Source organism: Peromyscus leucopus, chromosome 6 (assembly GCF_004664715.2).
Source record: "Peromyscus leucopus breed LL Stock chromosome 6, UCI_PerLeu_2.1, whole genome shotgun sequence".
Taxonomy (NCBI): Eukaryota; Metazoa; Chordata; class Mammalia; order Rodentia; family Cricetidae; genus Peromyscus; species Peromyscus leucopus.
Window position 1 is genome coordinate 117,224,098 of NC_051068.1, and position 26,831 is coordinate 117,250,928.

Below are 26,831 nucleotides of genomic sequence, written 5' to 3' on the forward strand. Positions count from 1 at the left end.
TTATCGGAATAAAGACTCTCCGTAATAAAGAAACCGGTCCTCAAGAACTTGTGGATTCCTAGGCCGAGGGACTGCAATGCATTCATCCCTGGCACACAGCACAGGCATTTAACACGCCAGAATAGAAGTGGCCAAAGAAACCGGACAAGCCAGGTCTTGGTGGCACCTGTTTGGAATCCCAGCACCCAGGAGGCCGAGGCAGAAGAATGGCTCTAGGTTCGAGGCGAGTCCGGGCCACATAGCGAGCTCAAGAGAAATGCAACGAACGTCTGCAGGGGTCAAACACTACTCTTGGAGAGGTCTGGGCATGGATGGGGGCAGGAGGGGCGGCCGAGGGCAGGGCCGGCGGGCGGCGCGACCGGGGGCGGGGTGAACAACGGGCGGCCTCGCGGCAGGCTCCCGGGGAGACTTCCCTTTATAAGGGCGTCTGCTCCGCCTGCCTCCCGCAGACACCGCAGGCGGAGCGGGGTGTCGGGACCGTGGGGATCTGGAGGATCGAGGCAGTGCGGGAGTCTCGTACGTCGGGGGCGATCCTGCCATGCCCGGAGGCGAGGAGGCGCTGGACCTGCCTGCGTGGAACCGCGCCCCAGACCGGGCTTGGGACCCCCACCACAGGTCGGTACTCCTCTGGGGCGCCACGTCTTGTGATCTCCTGGATTCGAGCGTCACGTCCTTCCGGGACTGCTCCAGCCGCGGTGTCTCTGCGCGCACACCTGGCCCCGTTCCGCCTCCTGCCTCGGGCTCTCCTCGGCCAGGTCAAGTCCTTCGCGACACGGGCGGAGCAGCGCCCTGGGTTGCCCAGCTCTGGAGGAAGGCAGCGGCCACGGGTGGGGAAGCAGGGGCGTGACGGGAGAACAGGGCCACGTGTAGCGCCCGGGGCTCACACAGCCGCCTTTCTGCGGGACCCCGGGGCTGCAGAGCACTGGATGGAAGGGTAAGAGGCTTTGGATCCCCCGAGGCTTCCATTTGGGGGCTGCTGTCCCGCGGGGCGGGAAATGAGCACGCAGTGGATCAGCTTTCCAACTCCCTCTAGTCGCCTGAGCTCTGGAAAGTTCCTAAGTGGGAGGGAGAGCTGGCCTTGCAACCTGACGGTTTTCCCAGGTAAAGGACTAGGAGAGAGACCAGATGTTTTCTGGTTTAAGTCCTGGTGAGGCTTTTTTTTGGAGACAGGACTCTGAAAGATCCTGGTTGGCTGAAGGATCCTGGTTGGCTCTACTAGAGCGTTCTTGCTACCTTGGGCAGGCCCACGCTAACTGCTTGCACTTAGTTAAATAAGGCCGGGTTTTACCTTCCGGAACAAACAGGCCTTTTCTTAGGTAGGAAGGTTATGATGTGGTCAACCCTGGTTTCCCTAGCTCAATGAAAAAGCGTTCAGTCAAGCCAGATGGCTCTGCCAAGCGGCCCCTCCTAGGTGCTTAAACTTCTGCAGCAGCGCAGTTGAGCCGAGACATGAGGACAAAGTGGCCTTTGGCTCCTGGTTGCTGCTCTTAAAACAAATAGTGGTGGGCTGTTAAAGTTTTCTAAGGCAGCCAGGAGCCGCTCCTGCCTTCCCAGCAGGGAGCTCTCCAGGCCAGCAAGGAAAACTGAATCAGAAGGGAATTTGCTTGGTCTATGATGACTACCGAGGGGATAATTTTCTGCAAAGGGTAGCATAGATTTCCCAGATCTTTGAAAGACCAATGTTGAATTATACAACATTTGGTGGCGCTGGAGAGGCGATTCCCTGCAAGTTCAGGGACCGGGTTGGAGCCTCAACAACCTGGTAAAAATATGTGGCGCCTGTAATCCTAACGCGGGAGGGGCAGGAGACAGGAGGGCCCTCAGAGTTCTCTGGCCAGCCAGTCTCCCCTAATTTTGGAGCTCCATACCAATGGGAGACCCTGTCGCAAAAGAGGTCTGTGTTGTTCCTGAGGATGCCTCACAAGGTTGTCCCCACATGCACAGCCGTGCACACTTGCATGAATACACATGCATCCACGGAAAAATGGTGCACCTTTGACAACTGTAACAGTTGTGAATGTCACATCAAAATGACTAATGCCACGCAATCTGCAAACTACCTCTCTGAAAGTAGAGGAGTTCATTTTATTTTTTATTTTTGGTTTTCTGAGACAGGGTTTCTCTGTGTAGTTTGGTGCCTGTCCTGGCTCTCGCTGTATAGACCAGGCTGGCCTCGAATTCACAGAGAGCACCCAGGTCTGCCTCCTGAGTGCTGGGATTAAAGGCGTGCTCCACCACTGCCGGCCTGAGTCTCTCTCTCTCTCTCTCTCTCTTTTTTTTTCTCTTATTTTTTTTTGTTACCAAAGCAAAAAAAAAAGTATCTTTATTAAAGACTTTAGAAAAACTAACTTAATGTTTACCAAAATAACGTTTTGATTGGTTATCTGAATGTAAACAATATCTCCAAGTATGTTAATCAAATATTTAAGCACAACAATGTATAATTGTGATTTCGATCACCTGTGAAAAAATATTATATAAAATGGAAAGAACTACCCACCAATCCCCACTTTTAGTCTTCCCTAGTATGAGGGCTAGCACCCCAGATGCCATAAACCTGGCCTAACTGAGTCTCTTTTTAATAGGTCACATGGGTGGAAGTTGAGCACCCACTTCTCTGTGTTATTCCTAAATGCACTGTCCTAAAAACTACGGAACAAGCCGGGCGGTGGTGGCACATGCCTTTAATCCCAGCACTCGGGAGGCAGAGCCAGGCGGATCTCTGTGAGTTGAGTTCGAGGCCAGCCTGGGCTACCAAGTGAGTCCCAGGAAAGGCGCAAAGCTACACAGAGAAACCCTGTCTCGAAAAACCAAAAAACAAACAAACAAACAAACAAAAAACTACGGAACAAATGCCTCTGCATTTATGGCCTCACTGTCCTCCGTTTGGCCTGGAAAATGGATGTGCTCATATTGGGTGTGATGCATAACCTTCGGTTTTATTTTTATTTGACGTTGTTTTTCCTAGTACATTTCATTCAGGGCTTAAATGGTTTTTGACATGTTCCATGTCTTCAGAAACTGTGTGCGTTGCTAAAGGACACACAGACTTGGAAGTTCATGGAAACTGCTTTTGAAAGCTTGTAGATGTGAAATATGCCATAGGAAGGTGCCTGGCTGTCCAACATACTGGTGGAAGATCAGACGGTGTTGCTGTAAACTGAGAACGGAAGGGAGGCGATGCAAGAGGTGGAAAAATTGCCTGTGGATATCAGGATGCAAATTCTGTTACTTTGTGCACAAGGGACGAAGAACGCAGCTCTGCCTGGAAGCGGGCTGTGGACTCTGCACTGTTAGGTGCTGCTCACAGTATCCACGCACTCTAAGTCAACAGCACACAGCTGGGCCAATTTGATAGGTTTTCCTTGTAGAGTCTGAATTCTGCTAAGATTTTTGCTCATCTGCCTCTTTAAATCCCAAGAGATGTAAACACCTGTCCACCTGGACTTTCCCCCGGGCACGGCCTTACCACTCAATCTTCCTCAAGGCTCTATGGCCAGGATCTGTTTAAAAAGCACCTTTGATGTACCCTCCCACACTGAGGCTTTCACATTCTCCTCTGTCAAGGAGGATGGTTTTTATAAAAAAAAAAAGTAACAACTTCGAAGTCCGTCAACAAAGGGAGAAGACTTGGAACCCATTTGGAGCTGAGCACCGGGGGATGCAGAACCGAAAGTCAGGGACACACACATTTAGAAGCTAATCTCTCTGCCCAATGGCTCTCCGTCGGTGACACAAAACCTAAATTAAGACTGGTTTTGAAACTTGGTGGGAAAAACAAGCTGACAGCCAGGTGTCTTCTTGTGGCTGAGGTTTGTGAGTAAAGACAGCTGCTAAAGAAAACCAAAACAGCTGGGCCTCGGAGTTAAGTTCCGAATATCACTTCTGAGGAGTGAAATCATTCTTTAGAGCATCCCCTGTGTCTCATATGGAGAAAAGTAACTTCATTCCCAGGAGTAGTTCTTTTCTTAAATCCATATTCTTGGTTGTGTGTCTGTGTGTGTAAGTGCCCATGGGGGCCAGAAAGGGCTTCTTATCCCTTGGAGCTGGAGTAACAGGTGATTGTGAGCTGTCTGAAGGGAATGCCAGGATCCGTGCTCAGATTCTCTGGAACAGCAGCAGCAAGCACTTTTCACCTTGGAGCCGCTGCTCCCGCCCCAGACACCTCAAAAAGCAGAACATAGCATTCTCTTCGGCGTGGATTGTGCCGATCTGTGTTCACTTGCTTCTGTAGCCACTTGGACTTCCCCTCCAAGGTCTTTTCTGACCAGTATGTGCAGAACCCCTGTTCTGTTTTGAGTCTGGTCCTGGCTCCCTGGTCCTGAGCTCCCTGGCCCCGGGCTCCCTGGTTCCAGGCTCTTTCTCCCTGATGAGGGGAGACTTCTTTGTAGACACAGGTGTCCAATTTCCTTCTCAAATGGCTAACTTCATTTCTTCTCTTTCAAAAGTTATCTTTATTTTTATTCTTTCTTTGAAGTATGCCTTCATGATTTCAGCTAAAGAATTCTGCTGGGTAGTAATTAGTAACTCATGAGGCCAAAGATTCTGCTGGTGGCTGTAGCTTGTTCTATCCCTCTGATCTTTCAGCTTTCACCCCAATATCTGGCTCCGTTTAGCAATTCGTGTTGGAGTTGATGTCCTAATTTTTGAAGACACATGGTTTAAATGATGGACTTTAAGAAGAAAATCCTGTTACCCATTCCTCACTTCCAGGAGATGTGACCCACTAAGAGACTCACAGTTTTGGCAAGCAGGACGTTGGTATCAGACACTTGTTGAAAACTTGAGGAGATGAAGGGTTAGCACGCCATCATTGCAGCCATGGCCCTCGCTGTCAGAGCCTGTAGTTTTGAGAAGAGGCCCCAGGGGCTGATCCTTCACTGTTTTCAGAAGGAGTGTGACTTGAGAGCAAGCACTTTGAACACGCGTGACTCTACTTCTGCATTCCTGGTAGTCTGAGGCGATGAAGAGGAAGGCAGGGATGGTTTCACAGGAACTCAGTGGCACAGCGTTCTTCAGGGAAATCCTGAACATTCTGCGTGTTAAGAGCACTAGCGGGCGATGGAAACGAAAGCCCCTTCAGGCTTCCTTGAAATAAGGGAAGGGAATGCCTAGTCCCCTGATGCACTCTGCACGCCTTCCTTTGACCGTAATTGAAGTCACTTTAACTTGTGGTAGTAACTAGATAATTGTCATGTTAATCACCAACACTGAATAAAATAGAGGAAACATGAGGGAAATTAAGATCTTCTGTGAAACACTTCCCAGAGGTCTTGTGGGTGGGTAATGCTTATTCATTTTTTGTTTGCTAGCTCTAGATTTTTTTTTTTAGCTCTATATTTTAAAAAGTTGAAATATGGAAACAAACACTGACATTTTCAGAAATAACAAGATTACACTATATTTATTTTATGATTAAAATGTAACAATGTAACAGGCATTTACTGGCTCATACACAGTCTCCAGGCTGGTTGCAGTGATTATTTTTATAATCATCTTAATAAATAGCAATTACAAAATTTGCAGAAAAATACATAAAACATTGGTTCCTTGATCATACAAACACTCATAAATAATTAACAGAGTGACTTTTTAGTACTTACATTTCTCCCAATACAGTTTTCCCTGGATTTGATACAGAAGAGTTAAGCTGGATTTGTGCCGACCTGATTGCTATTTGATTTTAGGGAGTAAATGCCCACCTGATTTCCAGATCCTTTGCTTGTAGCTGGGCTGTCTTTTTCTTATTAATAGTTTGAGCTGTTAGTAACCCAGTACCTGTTAGTAACAGCACTAAGCTTTTGGCTACTTGAGTATCTTGCAGACCTTCTCTGAGTCTGCCTTCTGACTCTGCTTGTGTGTGAGTCTGTTCCTGTGTGTGTGTTCCTGTGTGTGTGTGTGTGTGTGTGTGTGTGTGTGTGTGTGTGTGTGTGTTTGCATGTATGTGGATGCACAGGGGTGTGTAGGCCTGAAGTTGACATCAATGTCTTCCTCAGTCACTCTGTGCTTTTTGTTTATTGAGGCAAAGCCTCTCATTGAAGCTGGAGCAGTCCTGTTAGTCAGCTTATCTAAGGGACCAGCTTGCCCAGGGGCCCCTGCTTCTGCTTCCAGAGTGCTGGGATTACAGATGGACTCACACCCGCCTGACTTTTGCACACTTCTGGGGTCTGAACCCTGACTCCCACTTGCTCAGGGAGCACTTTATCCCCGAGCCATCCTCCAGCCCGCTGTCTTTTGACTCTTTCAAGTGTTAAACTTGGAGGCCGCGTTGTTCTGCCAGGCTTTTCCATGCCTTCTGAGCTTGGCTGTTCTTAGAAAGACACACTAAATTATTTTTCTAAATTCTGTATCTGATTTATTCACTGATTTTATTTTTTTATTTTTTTATTTTTTTATTCTGGTTTTCAGAGCAGGGTTTCTCTGTGAGCTTTGAGCCTTCCTGGAACTACGCTTTGGAGACCAGGCTGGCTCGAACTACACAGAGAACCCCTGTCTCGAAAAACAAAAAAAAAAAAAAAAAAAAAACACACTGATTATTCAAAGCGTGCGCACATCCGGCACTGATTTTATTTTTTAATGCAAACATTTCTTTGTTCTTTTTGTTGTTGTTTTTCCTTTTTTGTATTCTGTTTCTGGAAGGACTCTTTGGCCCAAAGAGCAGATCACCGTGGCAGTAATTTATCTAGCTGATTCTTTAAAGAAAGAAAGAAAGAAAGAACATCCCCCCCCCAAAAAAAAAACACCCAAAAACAGGATTAGTGAGTAAGATAAAGCAGCATTTCTATTAGCAGATCGGCCACCTAACCACCTAGAGCCTTCTACTCATCTTGGCTAAGCATGGCTTGGTTATTTCAATCAGAAGTCCTTTCTAATATTCCCCTTTCTGTTGTTACGTAGTTAATATTACTGTTGCTGTGCTTTGATTTTAAAGGACACTGACTGCCGAAACGTTTATGTAGGCAGAGTAGTCGCCTCCTTCATTGATTCATTTCATTTCTTCCAAGCGATACTCATTGAATACCTGCTGTGTGTTAGGCAGTCTGCTGTACACTGCCAGGCACAGTGGAGCAGGGATTAGGGAAGCTCTTATAGGAGAACAAGTTGTGACATTGAATCGGAGGAAAAGAAAGGTTACACAAGAAATAGAGAGGCCGCATGCAGTAATGTGGGCATGAGTAGCTGAGCCTCTCTAACTGGGCTGTAATCCCAGCTAGTTGGGAGGCTGAGGCAGGAAGATCTCTAGCTCAAGACCTGCCTAGGTAACAGGGTGAGTTTAAGGCTCCTGTGGACAACTTAGTGAGACCCTGTATCAAATAGAAAGTAAGAAAGGGCGGGGGTCTAGCCTGTGGCCGAGCACTTGCTTACCGTGTTTAAGGTGGAGGGTCCAGTGCCCAGTCCTGCAAGGAAAACCCCCAATGGCCTCTGTAAAAAGGTCACATCTGAGCTGAGAAACTCCCAAGGACAGGAAGGATCCAGGTGTGCAAAGAGCCGGGAAAACAGCAAGTGCAGACCCCCAAGTGGGGGGAATGTTCCAGAGCCAGGGGTGGCTCTAGGGGCAGTGAGGAGGCAGAGTGGCGTGTGGGAAGAAGTGGACTGGGGTCTCACAAGCAGTGCCAGGAAGAGGTAGGAGGCTCAGCGCTTATTCTGAGAGGAGCAGAAAGTCCCAGGGGTGCTGTCAGCTGGAAAATGATGCCTGACTTAGGAAATGAGCTGAAATCAATTTAAAGGTAACTAAGTCGGTCTTAAGCCTCCCCCTCTAGCTGTGATGTGGGGCACCGGGAAGGCATGCCTGTGGTCAAGTGAGGGAGAAGATGCTTCGGGCATGGAGGGGCTATCGGAGGAGCAGAGCTGAGAGCACTCGGGATGCAGATTTGATGTGAGGGTGGATGCTTCTCAGTGGTAGAACTTGGGATCTAGCTGAGATCCCGATTCCCACTTCAGACCTCATGCCAACGGGGGCCCAAATGTCTAGGAGCTAGGGCCCGGTTGGCTCTACCGTGTGGCTGGCAAGGAACCGTAGAAGCGTCTAGATGAAAGTCACAGGTGGCTGCCCTGAGTAGGCAGGGAGAGGATAGGTTTGGAGATTCTAGACACGTGGGTGGAGTTTCCAGAAAGGAGTGGGTAAGGAACAAGGGGGGAGGGGCATGGAGGAATGGAAAGCCCCTCAAGTGAATAGTGTTTGCAGGCCCAGGATTGGATGAGCTCTTCTAGAATACAGGACAGATAACAGAAGAGCTGCTGGACCATGCCCTGGCATTTAAAGGTCAGACAGAAGAGAAGCCACTGAGCGAGACTGAGGGGGCTGGGTGAGGTGGGAAGGAAGCCAAAGACATGAAATGTTCCAGAAGTTGAGAGAATGGCTGTGCCAGAAAGAGGGCATTTAGCCGTTGAATGCTGCTTAGCCACCACACCCAGATCTGTTGGGGGATCAGTGGGCTGTTTACTCTGAAAAGTTTTATGGAGCGAGAGAAAAGGGAACCAGCTGATGGGTTCTGTTCACCTGACTGTGACAGAATACCCAACAGAAGCAGCTTCAGGGAAGGAGGGCTGGCTTCTGCCCACAGTTGTAGGTTACAGTCCATCACGGCGGGGACGTCAAGGCCTGCAGGAGCATGAGGCAGATGGTCACATGCATTACAGTCGGGAAGAGAGAGATGAACGCTGGTGCTCAGCTCACTTTCTCCTTTTTATTCAGCCGGGACCTCAGCCCGGAGAACAGTGACAGCCACAGTCAGGGTGGGTCTTTCCACCTCAATGAATTCCTCACAGACATGCTCGGGGGTTCCTCTCCTGGGTGACTCGATCCTCAGGCCTGTGGTTTCCTTCCTTCTTATTCTGATCACAGGAAAACATAGAAGTCTCCTGAATTTATGCATTAGGTGTTTTACCAAGATGCCATGTATTTTCCGATGAAGTCATATTAGACCTTCCTATAGCATTCTTCCATTCCTGATCATTCTACAGGCCATTCATTAGTCCTTAAGAAATACTAACTCGGGTGTCAAGAAGGAATAACAGGCAGAGGTCTCAGTAGAAAGCAGGTTTTTTTGGTTTTTTTTTGTTTTTTTTGTTTTTAATTGGGACCAGTCTTGAGCTCAGGGTACTTAACTTGCTTCCTTGGTAGCATGAGGAGGTAGCAACAGGCCACTCCACAAGGAGGCCAGCCATTAGAATCATCTGTCATTTTGTCAGGCAGAGTAAGGGTCACCTAAGGGGAAGTTCAAAACTGTAGCAGCCTGGAGTGGTCGCATCTTTGCCAGCAAGATGTCATCATTGTACCTGGTGTGCACATTTTTCAGAAGCAAAAGTTAAGAGCCTTCGTCTTAGTCCCACAGTGAAATTTGGGGTTATGATCCCAGTACAGTATAGCATTATTGGTAATTGCTTTTCAAAATGTCACGCTTCCACTTACTGGTTCAATAAAGCTCGAGTTGCCCTTAGTCATGTGGTAACCCTAAGCCCGGCCACCATGTGGTCCTGATTACTTAGGGAGGGTAGGCTTTCTTACGAGCCAACACAGCAGTGGCCTGCTTCCCTTTTCTTCCCACTACCTGACCAGCCTCAGGCTTCATCTTATATCCACATTCTCTAGCATTTATTCAACTCATGATCTGACCAAGTATCTGCTCTATTCCATATTTTATTTTAACGCTTATGGATACTGTGTTTTCCACAACTTGGGTAATTTGGTCTTCGACAGTGTTATTTAGTAAGCTTATAAAAATTCCAGGGCTAGGAATATGGTTCAGTCAGGAAAGGGCTTGCCATACAAGCCTGAGGACCTGAGCTCAAGCCTTAGAATCTACAAAAGCCAGGTGTGGGGGCTACAGCCTAGGATCCTAGTGTTGGTGGGACAGACACAGGAAGAGCCTTAGGACTCTCTGGCCAGCTTGTCTAGTCTACTCTGTGAGTTCCAGCTTCAGGGAGAGGCGATTTCTTCTTCTTCTCCTTCTCCTCCTTCTTCTCCTCTCTTCTTCTTCTTCTCCTTCTCCTTCTTTTCTTCTCCTTCTTCTTCATCATCACCATCATCATCATCATAACCACCATCATCATCATCATCATCACTATCACCACACCTTCGTCATCATAGTGAGGGAGATACCTGATGTCAACCTCTGGCTTCCACATGTGCAATGCCTATGTGCGCACACACATAAATGTATACACGCATGTGTACACACAGTCTGGATCATGCATTTCCTTTGACTTAGTTAAATTAATCATTTATAAGTGCTGTAATTGTCCTGATCAGTTTCTTGCCGTTTCAGCGTGTGGCTGCTATAGTTAATAGGCTGGCATCACTAGATCTGATCTGCCCAAGTTCCTATTCCTGAAGCAGTGTCAGAGCTGTTCTTACCTCCCCTCATTAGAGGTTTTTGTCCTTTTTCTGAACTTGTTGCTGTTGGTCAGCCTTGCTGGCGAGACTGGCAGCATTTCGGCTGCCTTCTGACCGGGTTCATGCTTCTGACGTAGTGAATGCAGTTTTCAGGCCCCTCATACTCATCTCCCAGCTGGTGTTCCCCACCAGAGGGTGCTGGGAACGTGCCTGTCAAATGAATGGATGATTTTGCCCTGACACATTGCCCACTTTCCTTTTACTTTTTAGTTTTTCCGTCTCTTTGCTTCACGCCCCTCTACTGTGGCTACAGCAACGCCTGAGCCTTCACAATACCCTCACCGGCAGCCGGGCAAAACTGTGAACTGGGAAGAGGGCACCAAGAAAGACTATCCGGGAAAGTCTCATTAACTCACACATTTAAACTTTTCCTTTGAGGTACTAGAATTTTTGAAGCCAAATATCATTTACTTTTCTCCAAAATTTAGATGCTTTAAAATCTAAGTCAAATTCATCTTGAATATTCATTATGTCAACTACCTTTTTTTTCTGTATTTCTGTCATTCTACCAACTGGTCCCACCCCACTGATTCTTTGCTGTGTTTTGTAGATTGACTGGCTCCGGGGATGGGGGTGCCTTTGAACATGTTTAATCCTCCCCAGTACTAAAACTGGGACTGGGGTGCCTTTGAACATGTTTAATCCTCCCCAGTACTAGAAACATGGTAACGCCTAGTGAGTTAAGGAACAGGTCTGGAAGGACACGTAGTTTAGATAAGTCACGCTGAGTTTCACTTTCATATTTTGCTACCTCTTGTTACATTGGTACTTCAAAACTTTGTTGCTTTTGCTATCTTTTTCTGGTTTGCCTGAGGCTTCTGAGTGTGTGTGTGTGTTGGGCATGCCCCTGGAAATGAGAGTAAAGCATCATCATGACTGGCACTTTTCATGTCGGCTCCAGGACATCAGACTCATTTCCTGCTTACCAGGCAAGCACTTTAGCAGCTGTACCGTCTCCAAAGCTCTGAAGCCTTCTTCCTGGAAGATCTTTGGGTAACCGGGCTCTAAAGCGCCTTTATGAGGACGTTGTTCTCAGGCTCAGGGAAGATGATACTCAGTCCTTCCACCTTCCCAGTCAAGTGCTCTTGTGTTATGAGCATGATAGGTTTCTCCTTGCTTTCTGAACCCTTAACCTCACAGTCAGAACTTGTCTGGAATCATGGGGACACTGAGGTTCAACCCTTGCTCACCCGCTTGAAAATAATGTGCTCCCAAGTCTCTCCTGCTGGAGCTTGAGCACATGACCTTCAAAGAACCTACTCATCCCCATGTCCTGTCCTAAGCACCCAGTCCACAGAGGAAGTCACTATTCAGTTAGTCAGGCTGACTAAGGAGTTACCTATAGCATGCTCAAGGCAAACACATTCGTAAAGTCTTTCTTGAGATAGCCTTTAGCTCAGGCTGGCCTGGAACTCACTATGTAGCTCAGGTTGGCCTAGGAGTCTTTAAAATCTTCTTGTCTCAGCTTGTGGAGTGCTGAGCTTATAGACATGACCACCATGCCCAGCTTCATCATTTGAAATGAGACTCATAGTAGCTGATTTCTCACTATTTAAAACAAAACAAAAGGTATTTTGTTTATTAAAGTTTATCTTTTAGATATTTTACCCACACTGTATGGCATTCAAGGCTGATTTCTTTTCCTTTTAACTTTATGTGTATGGGTGTTTTACCTGCACATAGCTCTGCACTGTATGTGTGCAGTACCCGCAGAGGCTAGGGGAGGGCATTGGATCCCCTAAGGCTAAAGACAGACAGTAGTTAGCCACCATATGGGTGCTGGGAATTGAACCTGGGCCCTCTGGAAGAGTAGTCAGTGCTGTTAACCACTGAGCCATCTCTCCAGACTCAGCAAGGCTCTTTTCTAAGGTGTCCGTCCAGTTCTCACACACGCAGTGGTGCATACTCAGTTTCTGCTGCATGTTAAGACGTTTTGTTACTCGATTGGCATTGGTCTGGTTCTGTTTAATTAGGTTCTGGGAATACCCTACAAATTACACGTTAGATGATGAGTCCCTGAGGCTCATCCAGTGCAAATCCCAGGACACAGCTTGGAATCCCCAGACTCCAGAAACCCAACACTTTGAAGTACCCCAGTCACCTAGATTTGAGTCCTACTGGCCTGGTGTATGGCTAGCATGTCTGGGGACGAGGTTGCTTTTTCAGTTCCTCTTTCTTTAGAAATATGGTATGGAGTCAATCTGGTCTTCAGGGTAGCCTTAGGAGTGGTTTCTCAGTCTACTTCCTCAGAGGGAAGTGCTTTGGGGCTCACATCTGCACGAGAGGAGAATCTGCTGTCAGCTCAAGGTGGGATCTGGCCTGAGCTCTGGTTTCTTGGTCCTCTTTCTGGAAACTACATACTCACAAAGTCCCAGAGTGTCTGAGTGGCAGTTGGCAACAACTGTAGACGCATGGTGAGATTGCCCCAGGGGCTCTCTACTGTTAGAGCCTCGAGTCTGTACAGTTCTTCCCATCCACCTTCAAACGCACGGACCTTCTGTAGGAACTTGTTCTCCATCTCTTTCTCTGCACTGGCTGGCTTTGTGTCAACTTGACACAAACTAGAATCATTAGAGAGGAAGAAGCCTCTGTGACATGAATCTTAAAAGGTCTTTTAATAAAAATCCAGAGCCAGATATCGGGGTGAAAGCTGAAAGGTCTTAGAAAGCAGAACAAGCCACAGCTAACCTCACCTCGCCAACTCCTTAGTCAATCCTGTTTCCTCAGATGGGTTCTGAGTCCTCACCCGGAAGGTTCTCAGCTGAACTGCTTTAATTCCTGTTTCCTTGCATCTTACATACCTTTCTCTGCCCAGCCATGTCACTTCCTGTGATTAAAGGTGTGTGTGCTTCCCATACTGAGATTAAAGGCATGTGTGCTTACCGATACTGGGATTAAAGGTGTGTGCCACCACTGCCTGGCTCTGTTTCCAGTGTGGCCTTGAACTCACAGAGATCCAGGTGGCTCTCTGCCTTCTGAGTGATATGATTAAGGGTGTGTGCCATCACTGTCTGGCCTCTATGTCTAATCTAGTGGCTGGCTCTGTCCTCTGATCCTCTGGCAAGCTTTATTGGGGTACACAATTATCACAATAAGCCTCAGTTGAGGAAATGCCTTCATGAGATCCAGCTGTAGGGCATTTTCTCAATTAGTGATAAAAAATGGGGAAGGGCCCATGGTAGGTTCTATAAGAAAGCAGACTGAAGAAGCCAGGAAAAGCAAACCAGTAATCAGCTTTCCTCCATGGCCTCTGCATCAGCTCCTGCCTCCATGTTCCTGCTGTGTTTGAATTCTTGTCTGGACTTCCTTCAGTGGAACAGCAATGTGGAAGTGTAAGCTGAATAAACCCTTTCCTCCCCAGTTTGCTTTATGGTCATGGTGTTTCCTCACAGCAACAGAAACCCTAACTAAGACACACTCGCTCTCATCTTCTTTCTTCACTTTTCTTTCTCCCTCCCTCCTTCCCTTCCTCCTTCCCTCCCTCCCCCCTCTCTCCCTCCCTTCTGTCCTTCTTTCTCCTTCCTTCATTTCTTACCTCCTTTTTAAAAATTATTTCTGGCAGGATGGTTCTTGCTAACCTAGTGTACCAATCTTAGAAGTGAGATTTTAAAAAAGAAAGAGAAAAAATATCAATTTAGAAACAGAAAGCCAGGCCCGTAAGATGGCTCAGCGGGCAAAGCCCTTGCTGTGGAGGACGCTGAGCAGACCTCAGTCCCACAGTAAGGAGGAAGGAGAGCACTGGCTCCACTAGGTTGTCCTCTGACATCCCAAGCACACCATGCCCTACTAGGCCTTTTCAGCTTCTTTTCAAGTTGTTAGTCGAAGTAGATGACCCAGATTAGAGATGTATTGGATGTTGTTTAAGTAGTCTCTATAAGAAGATCTCCAGGAATAACCCTCAGTTCCAAAAGCTTACCAAGAAATCTGTAATTTGAACAATCCTGACCTGGCAGCTCTTACTCATGAAGACACTCCCTGTTCAAATGACCCAAGCCTCCAGGACTTAGGCTTGATCTGAAAGTCTTATGATAGATAGCTTCAGAAACAGTTGGATTCAGGAACTCTGGTATTGTGGGGTATTTGTTTACACTGTGTGAGGATGTATCACTGTGATTGGTTTAATAAAGAGCTGAGTCATCAATAACCAAGCAGGAGAGAATAGGTAGAACTTCAGGGGAAAGAGAGGAATTCGGGATGAATCTAGGCATGTGTGGGAGACACCAGCAAGACATGGAGCAAGTCAGACATACAAAATGGAGACAAGGTAAAAAGCCAAGTGGCAGAATGTAGATTAATAGAAACAGGTTAATTTTGGTCATAAGAGCTAGTTGGGAACAAGCCAAAGGAGGAGCTTTCAGAATTTATAGTAAATCTCCGTGTCATTATTTGGGGATGGTGGCTAAAAAGAAAGCTCTTCTACTCTCTGGCATCATTATCAAACTTGGTGTCTGTCTCCTCTGACTTCCTGGGAGAGCCCCAGCCAACAGAAACACTTCTCTAAGGTGGTGAGCTTCCCCCAGGAATGCCAAACTCACAGCCACAGCCCACTCCTTTAGTCTATGATCTCTGGTCTGTGTTGTCTCTGTCCCAACCGTGAGTGTATCACAATGGTCCTGTTGTGATCATACTAATTACACGCTACTGTTAAATATACTTTACACATTGTTCTATTATACTATATATAAAGTTTAGATTAATTTTGTGTTATACATGTTCTATGCTACATTAACAATTTATGAAATTCATACTTTTAGTTTTTAGGGGTTATAAAATAGAAACATTAGTAATTTCTATACTCCCAGCATATTTCACACTCCCCACTTTGGAGACTTAATGAAAAAACACGTGTCTCATCAGTTATGGTCACAGTGATGTGGCCACATCTCATTGGTTGTCTCTGGCCTTGGTGAGTCACATGTCCAGCCATGAGTTTGGAGTTGATGAGCCAAGTTGACAAAAATATGGCTGGGCGTAAACAGAGAGCTGCTATTCTGGCTCTCTCGAGCTGCTTACATTTTGGAATTAAATATTTATTCTTTGCCAATTTCATGCATGTATACAGTGTGTTACTATTATATCCATCCCCCACCACTGCCACTCTCTATTCTGGAATCATGTAATCACCGTTAATTATCCATAAATGGGGGACACAATCCTTCTCAGAGTTATAGAACACAGATTCTCTAATTCCTTAACAATTTGATTCCATTGACCTATATCAAATGTCAGTCATTTCAAACCCAAAGTGTCATGATAGATTCCCATCTTGTTCTTACTGGTATAACACACTCACACACACAGAAACTCTCACATTTTCACACTCTCATTTCTCCCTTCTGCTCACACACTTTCTTCTAGCTCTTCAGTAACAGGAGAAACTGTGTTTTAAGATCTAGGGAGTGACAGGTAAAGCTTTAAATCCTGAAAATAGGCATTTTGAGTGGAACCCTCTTTCAGATTTCTAGAGAGAAGAGGTTCTCCGGTCTGAGAGTTCTGGTTCTGTGGAACCAGGTGAAGTATGCGAACAGGAAGTGTAGGCCAGGAGTACTGAGAAACAGGCTGTTCCGGGGTGTTTAAAAACTGTCTTCTGTGGCAGAAGTGCCATGGCATCGCTGGAGTCTGAGGTGAAGGAAGAATGTCTGAGGGAAGACCTGAAGTTCTACTTCATGAGCCCCTGTGAGAAATACCGAGCCAGACGCCAGATCCCATGGAAGCTGGGCTTGCAGATTCTGAAGATCGTCATGGTAACAACACAGGTAACCCACACAATTACTCCTTCCTTCCTTCCCCGAGATCAGATCGTTTCCAGTGTCCTGTACTTGACGGTTGGTCTGCAAGACTCACACTGAAGTTCATGAAACTAAAATTAAGTCGCCTCCAGAAGGCAGAGGGCGGACTGAAGTTTCAGTTCGGGTGATCTGGTTTCAGTAGGAGTTCATGAGGCCATCTCTCCACAGGAGCTGTGAAAAACAGATAAAAAGATCCATGTAGAAGGGAGATTCTTAATCTTCTCACCCCCTAACGCATGTGCGGTGCACAGGCTGTAAGGGAGTTGTCAGAAATCCTTCTTACTTTATTTAATATGTTTTTGAAAGTCTTCAGACACAGAAATTGCTCATTTTTTTCTTTAACCAGAGCATTGTGCCCCATGTATGAGCTAACTAGCAGGCACGGTCGAGAATGTCTGAACACCACATTTGGACCTTGACTTAAGGTCGTGCTGCAGATAAGTTTATCACCAGAACTGAAATGGCCATCAGAGCTGTCTTCCAGCTGTGGAGCTGTGGCATTGACCTCATCTGTGGTGACTTCTCTGTAGTCGACTACATTTGAACATACATGTCTGGAAAAAACAAACAAAACAGTGCTGGTTTGGAATCTTTAGCTCTACTGGTACCTAATGTACTGGTGCTATCAATCCAAGTGTATAAGGATGATTTTTCTTAAATATAACATGAAGAGTATAAGGAATGCCTCCATTTGGAAATGAGAGGGCCCCAGCGGTAAGTATGGTTGCAGCTTTACTGAGTTCATAAAGGGGCCTTCAAGTTGTGTGATGGGCTGTCCCGGTTCATTTAGAAAAGCAAGTCATGGGGCTGGAGAGATGGCTCTGAGGTTAATAGCACTGTCTTCCAGAGACCTGAGTTCAATTCCCAGCACACACATGGTGACCGTAACCATCTATATATAACTCCAGACCTAGAGGATCTAATATCCATCTTCTGGATTCATAGACACTAGGCATGCATGTGGTGTACAGACATACATTCAGGTGACACATTCATATACATTAATATAACAAAAGTAATTAAAAAAAGAAAGACAAGCAGTCGCTTCAGAAGAAGCAAGACAAGTCTGCAGGGATGCAGTCAAAGGACGACACGTCTCTTGCTCTTTTCCATTCTTAGTTTTCAGGTTTTAGTTTTGGTGACCTATAAATTAGGATCTTATTGTTCCTTAAAAGGCAAAGGAATGATTTAGTTAACTATTCACGGTTTCTCTCTTGCTTCAACTTTGATGTTTTAATCTAGTACTGTCACTAAAACTGTAACGTTCACAGGCAGGAAAAATCGTTGCCGTCTTTAACTCAGTGTCCTGATACTACTGAATGCATTGGCTTTCCTCTTCAAAATGTTACCGACTCAGGCTTTTCCCAGTCTCACTATTTTCTTCCTAGCTTATCTCTTTTCTATGATTTAGATTTGTTTTAATTTTATTCCCGTATTTGTGAGTCTACACGCATGAGTGCAGTACCTGCATAGACCAGAGGGCATCAGATCTCCTGGAGCGGGAGTTAGACCTGGTTGTGAGTGGCCCAGTGTGGGTGCTGTGAACCCAACTCTGGCCCTCTGCAAATGCAGCCAGTGCTCCCCGTCATTAGCCATCTTGCCGTCCACACTTGTCTCCAATTTAAAACAAAAGAAACACCTCATTTGCAGGGCTCTGGGTCGAGACACACTGCAGGCAGCTAGGCTCTCACAGGGGCTAGCTCCGTTTATCCTTTCTGCACCCCTGTGAACTGGGCTCAGTTGGAATCCCCCTTTCATGGATGAAGAAACTGGAACAAAGGGTTAATTAGTTTGCTCACAGCTCTTGCACTGGTGCCGCGCAGAGCTGGGATTTGAGCCCAGTCACTCTCTGGAGGTTGCACTCCTGTTCACATCTGCCATCTTCTTCTGGATACAGGTTTTTTTTTCTTCTGGGTTTTCAGGTAGAAAGACAGGACCATTCTGCTTCAGAGTCCATCTTGAACAAGCACCCGTCTCTTCAATTCTGTTGTCATGTTATTTTTATTTCATCATTTTGCATGTATGAGAGTTTCATTTGTGTGCCACATGCGTGCAGGGTCTAGAAGAAGGTGTCGGATGCCCTGGGGCTGGAGTTGCAGAAGTTGGAAGCTGCCATGTGGTACATGTGGAATGGAACCCGGGTCCTCTGGTATGGCGGCCAGGGCTCTTAGCCTCTGAGCTGTAACTCCAGCCCAGTCGTACTGCTTTTTCTTAGAGAAGCTTTCACTTCACTATTCTCCTGCTCAGGAATTCTGCTATGGGTGAATGCACGTGGATGTCAGAGGGCAATCTTGAATGTCATTCGTCAGGGGTCTTGAGACAGGGTCTCTTACAGGCCTGGCGCTTTAGCAAGTTTCCTAGGTTAGCTGGCCATTAAGCTAGGGGAATTTCCCCGTTTCTTCCATCTTCCTGCTATGCCCAGCATTTTACACGGGTTCTGGGGACTGACCCAAGACCACCATACTCGAAAGGCAAGTGTTTTACAGGCCACTGCTCAGGAACTTCTGAAAAACACTTCTTTTCCCAGAAGACACCCGTGAATTTACAGTCCAGAATTCACAGATTCCCAAAGCCTTCTTCACCCTCTGTCCAGTGAGGTTTCATCTACTGCTTCCGGTCCAGCCAGACCAACCTGACGTTTCTCGTGTACGTGGGTACTTCCCTGCCCACAATGGTTCTGTCCCTCTTCACTTCGCGGGTGTGATTTGAAGACCCGTTTCCCCCTTGTCTAATGCCAGCCTCTGTGATGTCCCTCACTACGCTCTGCTGTCTGCATCACATACTTTACTTTTAATAATAAACGGATTCTGGGAAGTGATAACTTACTTTTTGTGTGGATTTCTGTTTCTCCACTAATATAATTTTATGAGTTACATTCTGTTCTGTCACAGTCTTATTCCTGTGTGGCCTCGTTCTATCCAGTTATAGATGGCCTGTCACTTACATCAAACCTCACCTTTCCTTCCTTCTCACTCCCTATCTCTTCCCCATCCAGTGAGTCTGAAGAGACAAGAGGCATGTAGTTGGAGTTTCAGAATAGGAAACTTTTTAGAAAGAAGGAAAGAGAGATGAAGCTAACTCTGTGTTCTGTAACGATTTATGACCTCAGGGAAGGCGTCTGCATTCTTTCCTGAGTTCCGATCTTTCCATCCCATGTCCCTTATACCAATCAGAGTGTCATCTTGCTTTTACTGGGTACAGTATGTTTTCTTCTCCACTGATTTCATATGAGGCCTTCAATCCCCAAGCTTTGCCGGACTACCATTCAATGAGTATTTGTATGTATGTGTGTGTGTCTGTGTGTGTGTGTGTGTGTGTGATATGTGGTGTATGTGTGTGGTGTGTGTGGTATATTTTGTGTGTCTGTGTCTGTGTGGTGTGTGTGTGTGTGTGTGTGTGTGTGTGTGTGTGATATGTGGTGTGTGTGCGTGGTGTGTGTGGTATATTTTGTGTGTCTTGTCTACCGCAAACCTTGACATCTAGTTAGTGGTATGGGATGTAGTTTCTTGCTGCTACTTACTTTTGAAAATAGAGTCATTTAGTTGATACCATCCTCTCTTGCTCCTGCTGCACACAGGGTTGGTTCTGTCAAGGCCAGAGACTATGCCATTTCCCTCTCATGATCATCTTTCCTAAGAGCTTTGGTGATTTTAGCCCTTGTCTGATGATGCTGGACTGCGCATAGAGACGTTGGTTTGTTCTAGGAACAAGAGAATTGGGAAATGTCCCTGTCCTTCATCCCAGACGGAGGTGGTTCCAGGCGGAGATCACAGTGCCACTGTCTCTTTATCTCAGAATCGTGTTGATGGCTTTAAGTTTAAATACGGCAGCAACTTTAAATATCAGTGCATTGTGTCTCTCACTCTTGACCACTTGTCAGTTCCTGCTCAGACACTCTGTGTTCCTTCAACTTCTCTTTGAGGGAAGGTCTAACACCCCTGTGTTAGGGTCAGGTGGCAGCATTTGCCCTAAGAGTGTGACATCGTGGTTGAGAGGACAAACAGGCCTTAGTGTCGGGCAGAACAGTGTTCAGACCCTTAGGCACTTTCCAGATGCTCTGGCCTGAGTATGTGGCTGACTTCAGGTTGTACACGTGTACAACGGTGCTACCTTCATCGCTGGGCTCCATTGATGTGACAGCTGGGTACCATTCCCTTTGTGATTCAGTGGTGCTATGAAAACAAGCAAACAAACAGTTTAATAAGGCAAATAAGTGAAAAGCCATTACACATTTTTTTAATCACAATGCCCGGTATTCTGTCATGAGTTATTATTCAGCGCCATGTACAACCTCACTCTCAGTCTACCCCAGCTTGGGGAGGAGCCATTCTACACACAATGATGGAAGAGTTTCAGTCAAGGGGCTACTGCCCAGGCTGTCGGGAGGTGGCTGGCCTCTTCTAAGTCTTCCAGACAATCTTGTGTGTTGCTTCTCTGGTTTATTTTCTTAGCTTTCAAAAAAAACCACCTGACCTTTACTGACATCCCTTGTAGGAGACGTCAGTATTGACAGACATCACTGATCCGGAGAACTTGGCTTGAGGTTGCTTGATTTTCAGCACAGTTGGAACAGACGTGTTATCTTAACTGATGTTTTTTCTTAGAATAGCTGTGCTTCTAGTAATTGCTTAATCATTGGTATTTGAGGAATGTGACATGGTGACATTAAGAGATTAAAGAGTATCACCTGTATACATTCTCAAGCAATGGTTGCCTTTATAATTCTGAAAAGCTAGCACAAAGTCCATTTTCAGTAGAAAGGCATTGTTTGTGGGACATAATAAAGAGCTTTGGAGATAAGCTAGGCTTCCATTCCAGAGAGGTGGCTGGGGGCCATTTCCTGAAGGCTAATCCAGTTAACATCAATGTAAAGTGTAGCCTGGTGATGACAAGGGCTGGTTGTAGTGGGACAAGATAATGCACATGGAGCTGTTAGTACGAGGGCTGGCCTATGGCTGTAGCAGGAATCTTAAAAGGTCTTATTAATAAAAACAAACCTGGACCCAGGTACTGGGGTGAACGCTGGAAGATCAGAGAGACAGAACAGGCCACATCCACCTCACCTTGCCAACTTTTCAGCCGATTCTTTTTCCTCAAACTGGAAGCCTCTGAGTCCTCATCCGGAATGGATCTCAGCTGAATTGCTGCTAAAAGCCTAAAAGCTTAACCAGCTCTAGTTTCTGGTCCTCATGGCTTATATACTTTTCTGCTTCCTGCCATCACTTCCTGGGATTGAAGGCGTGTGTCACCATGTCTGGCTGTTTCCAGTGTGGCTTTGAACTCACAGAGATCCAGATGGATCTCTGCCTCTGGAATGCTAGTATTAAAGGTGTGAGTGCCACCATTTTCTGGCCTCTATGTTTATCTAGTGGCTATTCTGTTCTCTGACCCCAGATAAGTTTATTAGGGTGCACAATATTTTGGGGAACACAATATCACCACACATGGCAGTTGCTGAAAACCTGGTGACAATTGTCTTTAATTATTCAGCCTTTAAAAATAAGCAAAATACATTCCCATATTCAGCACTAATTGGATTCAGTGTGTTCAAAACGGGGACAAAATCTTAGCTGGAAACATGACTCAGGGCGAAGCATCCGTGTTTAACTTTAATTAATGACCAGGGTTCAGATTCCAAGTACCCATGTAAAGGCAGGTAGGCATAGTGGCCTGTTAGCCCTCTGCTGTAGAGACAAGGGTTCCTCAGATCAAGCTGGCTAGCTAGACGAACTAAACTGGTAAGTTCTGGGTTCAAGTGAGAGACGCTACCCCAATATGTAAGGTGGAGAATGATCAAGAAAGAGTCCCAATGTCAACCTCCAGGTCTCCACACACATGTGAACATACACACACGTGAACAAATATGTGCACACATGAAGACATACTAAAAACCCAACCCGACAAAGTACAAAAACTAAAACTAAACCCCTGGGAGTCCTTATGCCAATTTCAATTGTCTCAATGGCTGAGTTGTTTGATCTGTGCATCGTTGCGTATATACGGCATCCCGAGTCACACAGGGTATTACAGAACTGTCAGGGTCACCCGGTCCACTTTCCTGAGCTCATACATGAGAAGCAGGTCAAGGTTCATGATGATCTAGTTGGGTGAGCACTCAGAGGAAACGTTCTAGAGTCTTGATTTATAAGACAGCTTGGGGAAGTGGGAAGGGTGTGCGAGCTAAGCTGGCTGTGGTCTGACTACCACAGTGGCCTGTGTGTGAAAATGTGTGTGTGTGTGTGTGTGTGTGTGTGTGTGTGTGTGTGTGTGTGTGTGTAGGATCAAGCCTGTGTGATAGATTGTGTGTGTGTGTGTGTGTGTGTGTGTGTGTGTATGTGTGTGTGTGTGTGTGTAGCTTTGAATGAGAGTGTGCTGTGTGTGACAGAGTGCAGGGATGAAAGCATGCATTGCAGGCATGTGCACATATGCACACTGTGTGTGGGTGTGTGGAGGAGGATCATGCTTGTGTGATAGTGTGTGCATGGACATAACATTATGTGCAGCTTCCTGGTTTCTTATAAACCTTTGGTGCTAGCTGTTTGTCCTACGTATGGAGTCTAAGAGGAAGACTACTGCTCTCGGTGAAGAGAGACTGAGTATTTAACTGTATGTCAGTAAATAGATGATTGGGGAGGGGGCTGTTGAGACAGGGTCTCTTTATATAACCTGGCTGGCCTTGAACTCATGGCAACCCTTCTTCCTTTGCTTCCTAAATGTTGGTATTGCAGGAGTGGTCGCTATGCCCACTAGAAAGTGATTTCTAAGGGAGCAGACATCCCAAAGGACAGAAACATCCTGTAGCAAAGTCCTGGGTGTGGTGTCATCTGTCTTTTCTGTGAGTCATGTGTTCTTCCCTGCTTGATGAGACAGAGAAGCATGTGATAGTTCTGTCTCTCAGAAGACACTTGTGTTAGGTTAAGGAACCTCAGAGGAAGTCTCAGGAGAGACAGAGGGGGAGAAGCCTTAATGCTTCATCAGCTCAAGGTCCCTGCGTGTTCCAATCCTATGAGATGTTTTCTAAGTCTTAACAGCATTATACTAAGGGTTGCTGATGTAGTGCAAGGAGGTGATTCTCTTTCAGGATTTGTGTTTTTCACATTGATGTTCCCAATGTGTAAACCAAGGAATGGATTTTTCTTCAGATGCTGAGTATTGTGGAATATTATTTTAGCTGTGTAAATGTGTGTTACATTTGTTTTTTCTGCTTTTGTTAACGATGCAAAGATGTATTACATTTGTTTGATTAAATAAAATTAACATGGAGCTAAGTGGCTGAGTCAGCAACTTGCTGACAGGAAGTGGTAAGGAGGAATTAAGTGTAGTGAGGGTTCTTTAGTGGGGCCTGAGCAGAAGGATAGCCCTTTTTTGGAGGGAGACACAAGCAAGGAGCGAAGGTTATCTACTTGCTATTCAGCCTCTCCGAGCTGGCAGAATTTCACCTCAAACTTTGAATCCTGAGTTCTACAGAAGGATAGAGATTGAGATAAAGTTCCCTTTAGTAGCTGTGATAGAGCCAGTGCCTGCGGGAATGGAATTCCTACCTGGTTGCAGCCTGCACAGCCAAACCGCTGCTGGTAGCTGCAGAGTTGAAATTGCTGGTTGGGACACCAGTTGCTTAAGGTGCAGCCATGTATTGAATGCAAAACATTTGGTGCCCAAAGTGGGGCACCAAATTGTAGGGTTTTTTTCTCTTTTTTCTTTTTCTTTTTCTTTTTTTTTACTCTTAGGGAGCCCACCACCCAGCGCCCTAATAAATACACAGACTTATTTTTAATTTGTGAATGCTCTGCCTTTGCTTGGCTTGTTTTTAGCCGGCTTTTCTAACTTAAATTATCCCATTTCTCTTTACACTTTTTCTCTCAGCTTTTTGCCTTTCTTTACTCTATATATCTCTCTTTCTTACTCTGTGGCTGGCTGTGTGTTTGAGTGGCTGGCCCCTGGTGTCCTCCTCTCTTCCTTCTCTTGCTCCTCACTCTTCCTTTGAGCCTAGATTTCTCTTCCTCTTTATTCTCTCTGCCTGGCAGCCCCAGCTATCCCTCTCCTGCCTAGCAATCGGCTGTTCAGCTCTTTATTAGACCAATCAGGTGTTTTAGGCAAAGTAACACAGCTTTACAGAGTTAAACAAATGCAACATAAAAGAATGCAACACATCTTTGCATCATTAAACAAGTATTCCACAGCATAAACGAGTGCAACACATCTTAAACTAATATTCCACAACAGCTTAGAGGTGAGAATTGATAAGAATCAGAAGCCATTTTCTTTCCCTGGTAAATGGTAAAAGCCACATTCCTGTGTTTTCTTTGTAGCTTGTTCGGTTTGGCTTAGGTAACCAGTTGGTGGTGGCTTTCAAAGAAGATAACACTGTTGCTTTTAAGCACCTGTTTTTGAAAGGATTTTCTGGAAGTGATGAAGATGACTACAGCTGTAGCATATACACTCAAGAGGATGTCTATGAGAGTATCTTTTTTGCTATAAAGCAGGCAAGTGTTTTAAATGACCTACTTTTAAAGACTATATTGATACATGGCTGTGTTGTCTTAGCAAACTAACAAATATTATTATCTCATGTAAATTTTGCATGGCTTGCCAAGATCTTTACTACTACTTCAGATGCTAATAATAGAAATTACACATTTAAATTTTTCTCTAGGTTTTAATCTTTTTAGTTTATTGATTTAGAACCACTACTTTGGGGAGATTATCCCAGAACAAAGAGTTGAGAGATTATAAAGTCAGGTTTGGTGCAGGTTTGAAACTCAATCTGAGAGTGTACAGTGGTCTCAAATTTGATGTGATAGCATTAATATTTCTAGCTAACTATTAAGAATATGGGATATGATACAGTGTGAGATTGGTAGGTCTGAAGAAAGCATTTAGGGGTAGTGTTTTGTTTTTGTTTTTTCCCTTTCATTAATTCAATAAATATTTGAGTCCCTGGTATTTGGCAAGTGTGTCACTGATGCTGTAGCAGTGAATAGAACAGATAAAGTCCTGGCCTTTCTAGAAGAGAGGTAGATAAATGAAGAGAAATGAATATACTATCAAAGGCTGGCTCCTTAGTGGCAAAGTACCTGAAACATGCTACTAAGCACAGCTGAGTTTCTTGCTGGCAGCGATAAGGAGGAAATTCCTTTGACCATTCTCAGCGGTGCTTTGGGTGGGGTGGGAGTCATTTTATGTGGAGGGACCTGGATTAAAATTGGGTGAAGACCCTGTTGCAATTGGTGGACACAGCATGTGAAGGTGGGGAGAAGTCACAGGGTCTTGGAACTGTAAGACTAAATTTTTAATTGTTAGCCAAGTTAATAAGGTTTTGTTTTGCTTATTTTTAGATGGGATCTCACTATGTATCCCTGGCTAGCTAGGAACTTGCTACATAGACCAGTCTGGCCTCAAACTCATAGAGATGCAGTTTTGCCTCCTGAGTGCTGGGATTAAAGGCCTCCGTGCTCAGCTTTTTAAAAAGAATATTCTTGAAATAATTAGTAGTTGTTTGCAACATTCCTGTAACATTGTAAATATTCCATAGTAAAGTCATAGCAATGAAGTTGTTGGCTAGTGAAGCCCTCTTAGTGAAGGCAGGCAGTCGCAGGATTGTGCTAGTGTAAGAGTGTTAGCTGTGTTAGTGTAAGCTCTGACATGGATTGGTTCAGGCCCCCAGTCTTCACTGAGAGAGATGGGGGATTTTGGGTATGAGATGGATGTTGCAGTTTTCTGCAGTTTTGAATTTTTACTTATTATTTTGACTAACACATAATTGTGTTATAATGATGAGGCACAAAGTGAGGTTGGGTATTTGTTTGCAATTTTCATTAGCTGAGTGAGTGAATACTTCATTGTAGTGGTGATATTTGATCAAGCAGTGAACTGAGCAGATAGAGACGGAGTTCCAGGAGAGGGAACTAAAAGATCAGAGGCAGAAGTATGTCTGTCAAGCTCTGGCAACAGCCTGGAGGCCAGTGGGCTTTACAGGGTAGAACCAAGGGACCTCGATATGAGATAAAGTCTGAGAGAGGAGTAAGACCTTGGTTTTGACTGGGAGGAAGTTGGGAGTGTTCCTCAGGATATCCCTTTGTTGTAGAGTTTGATGAGGCTGTGTGTCCCTGTTCAGCTGAAGAAAATGACTTTGTGCTGTGTCAAACTGGACACTGCTCCCCCCAAAGGCATTGTATAAGTAATAAAATCTGTTAAAAATGCATTCCATATGGCATGGCTTGTGGTTTTTAAGAACTTGTGTGTTTATTTAACTATAATTTCACTGTGTGTGTGTGTGTGTGTGTGTGTGTGTGTGTGTGTGTGTGTGTGTGTTTTAAACAGTATCGTCATCTAAAGAACATTTCCCTGGCAACCCTTGGTTATGGAGAAAATGAAGACAACAGAACTGGCTTGAAATTCTGTAAGCAGCATTACAAGACAGGAGCCATGTTTTCTTCGAACGAGACCCTGAATATTGACAGTGACATTGAGACAGGTAACAGCAGTGACCGTTTCATCATGTGGCTGTGTCCTTTTCTGTGACGAGCAAAATGGCTCCCATGTCCTAATAGCTCAGTGGAGCCGGGTGGAGCCCGGTGGAGCTCGGTGGGATCTGGTAGAGCTCGGTGGAGCCCGTTGGAGCCCGGTGGAGCCCGGTGGAGCCTGGT

The 26,831-nt window shown here is 45.5% G+C and overlaps 1 protein-coding gene across 1 annotated transcript in view; it reads left to right on the forward strand.

Moving 5' to 3' along the window:
* The first annotated feature begins 403 nt into the window (after positions 1 to 403).
* Positions 404 to 26,831, forward strand: part of Mcoln2 (mucolipin TRP cation channel 2) — a 52,532-nt gene continuing 26,104 nt past the window's right edge. The window contains exons 1-4 of the mRNA XM_028876793.2: positions 404 to 615; positions 15,993 to 16,152; positions 24,495 to 24,668; positions 26,506 to 26,659. Coding sequence (XP_028732626.1) covers positions 539 to 615; positions 15,993 to 16,152; positions 24,495 to 24,668; positions 26,506 to 26,659 — 565 coding nt within the window. The 5' untranslated portion in view covers positions 404 to 538. The remainder of the gene's footprint in view (positions 616 to 15,992; positions 16,153 to 24,494; positions 24,669 to 26,505; positions 26,660 to 26,831) is intronic.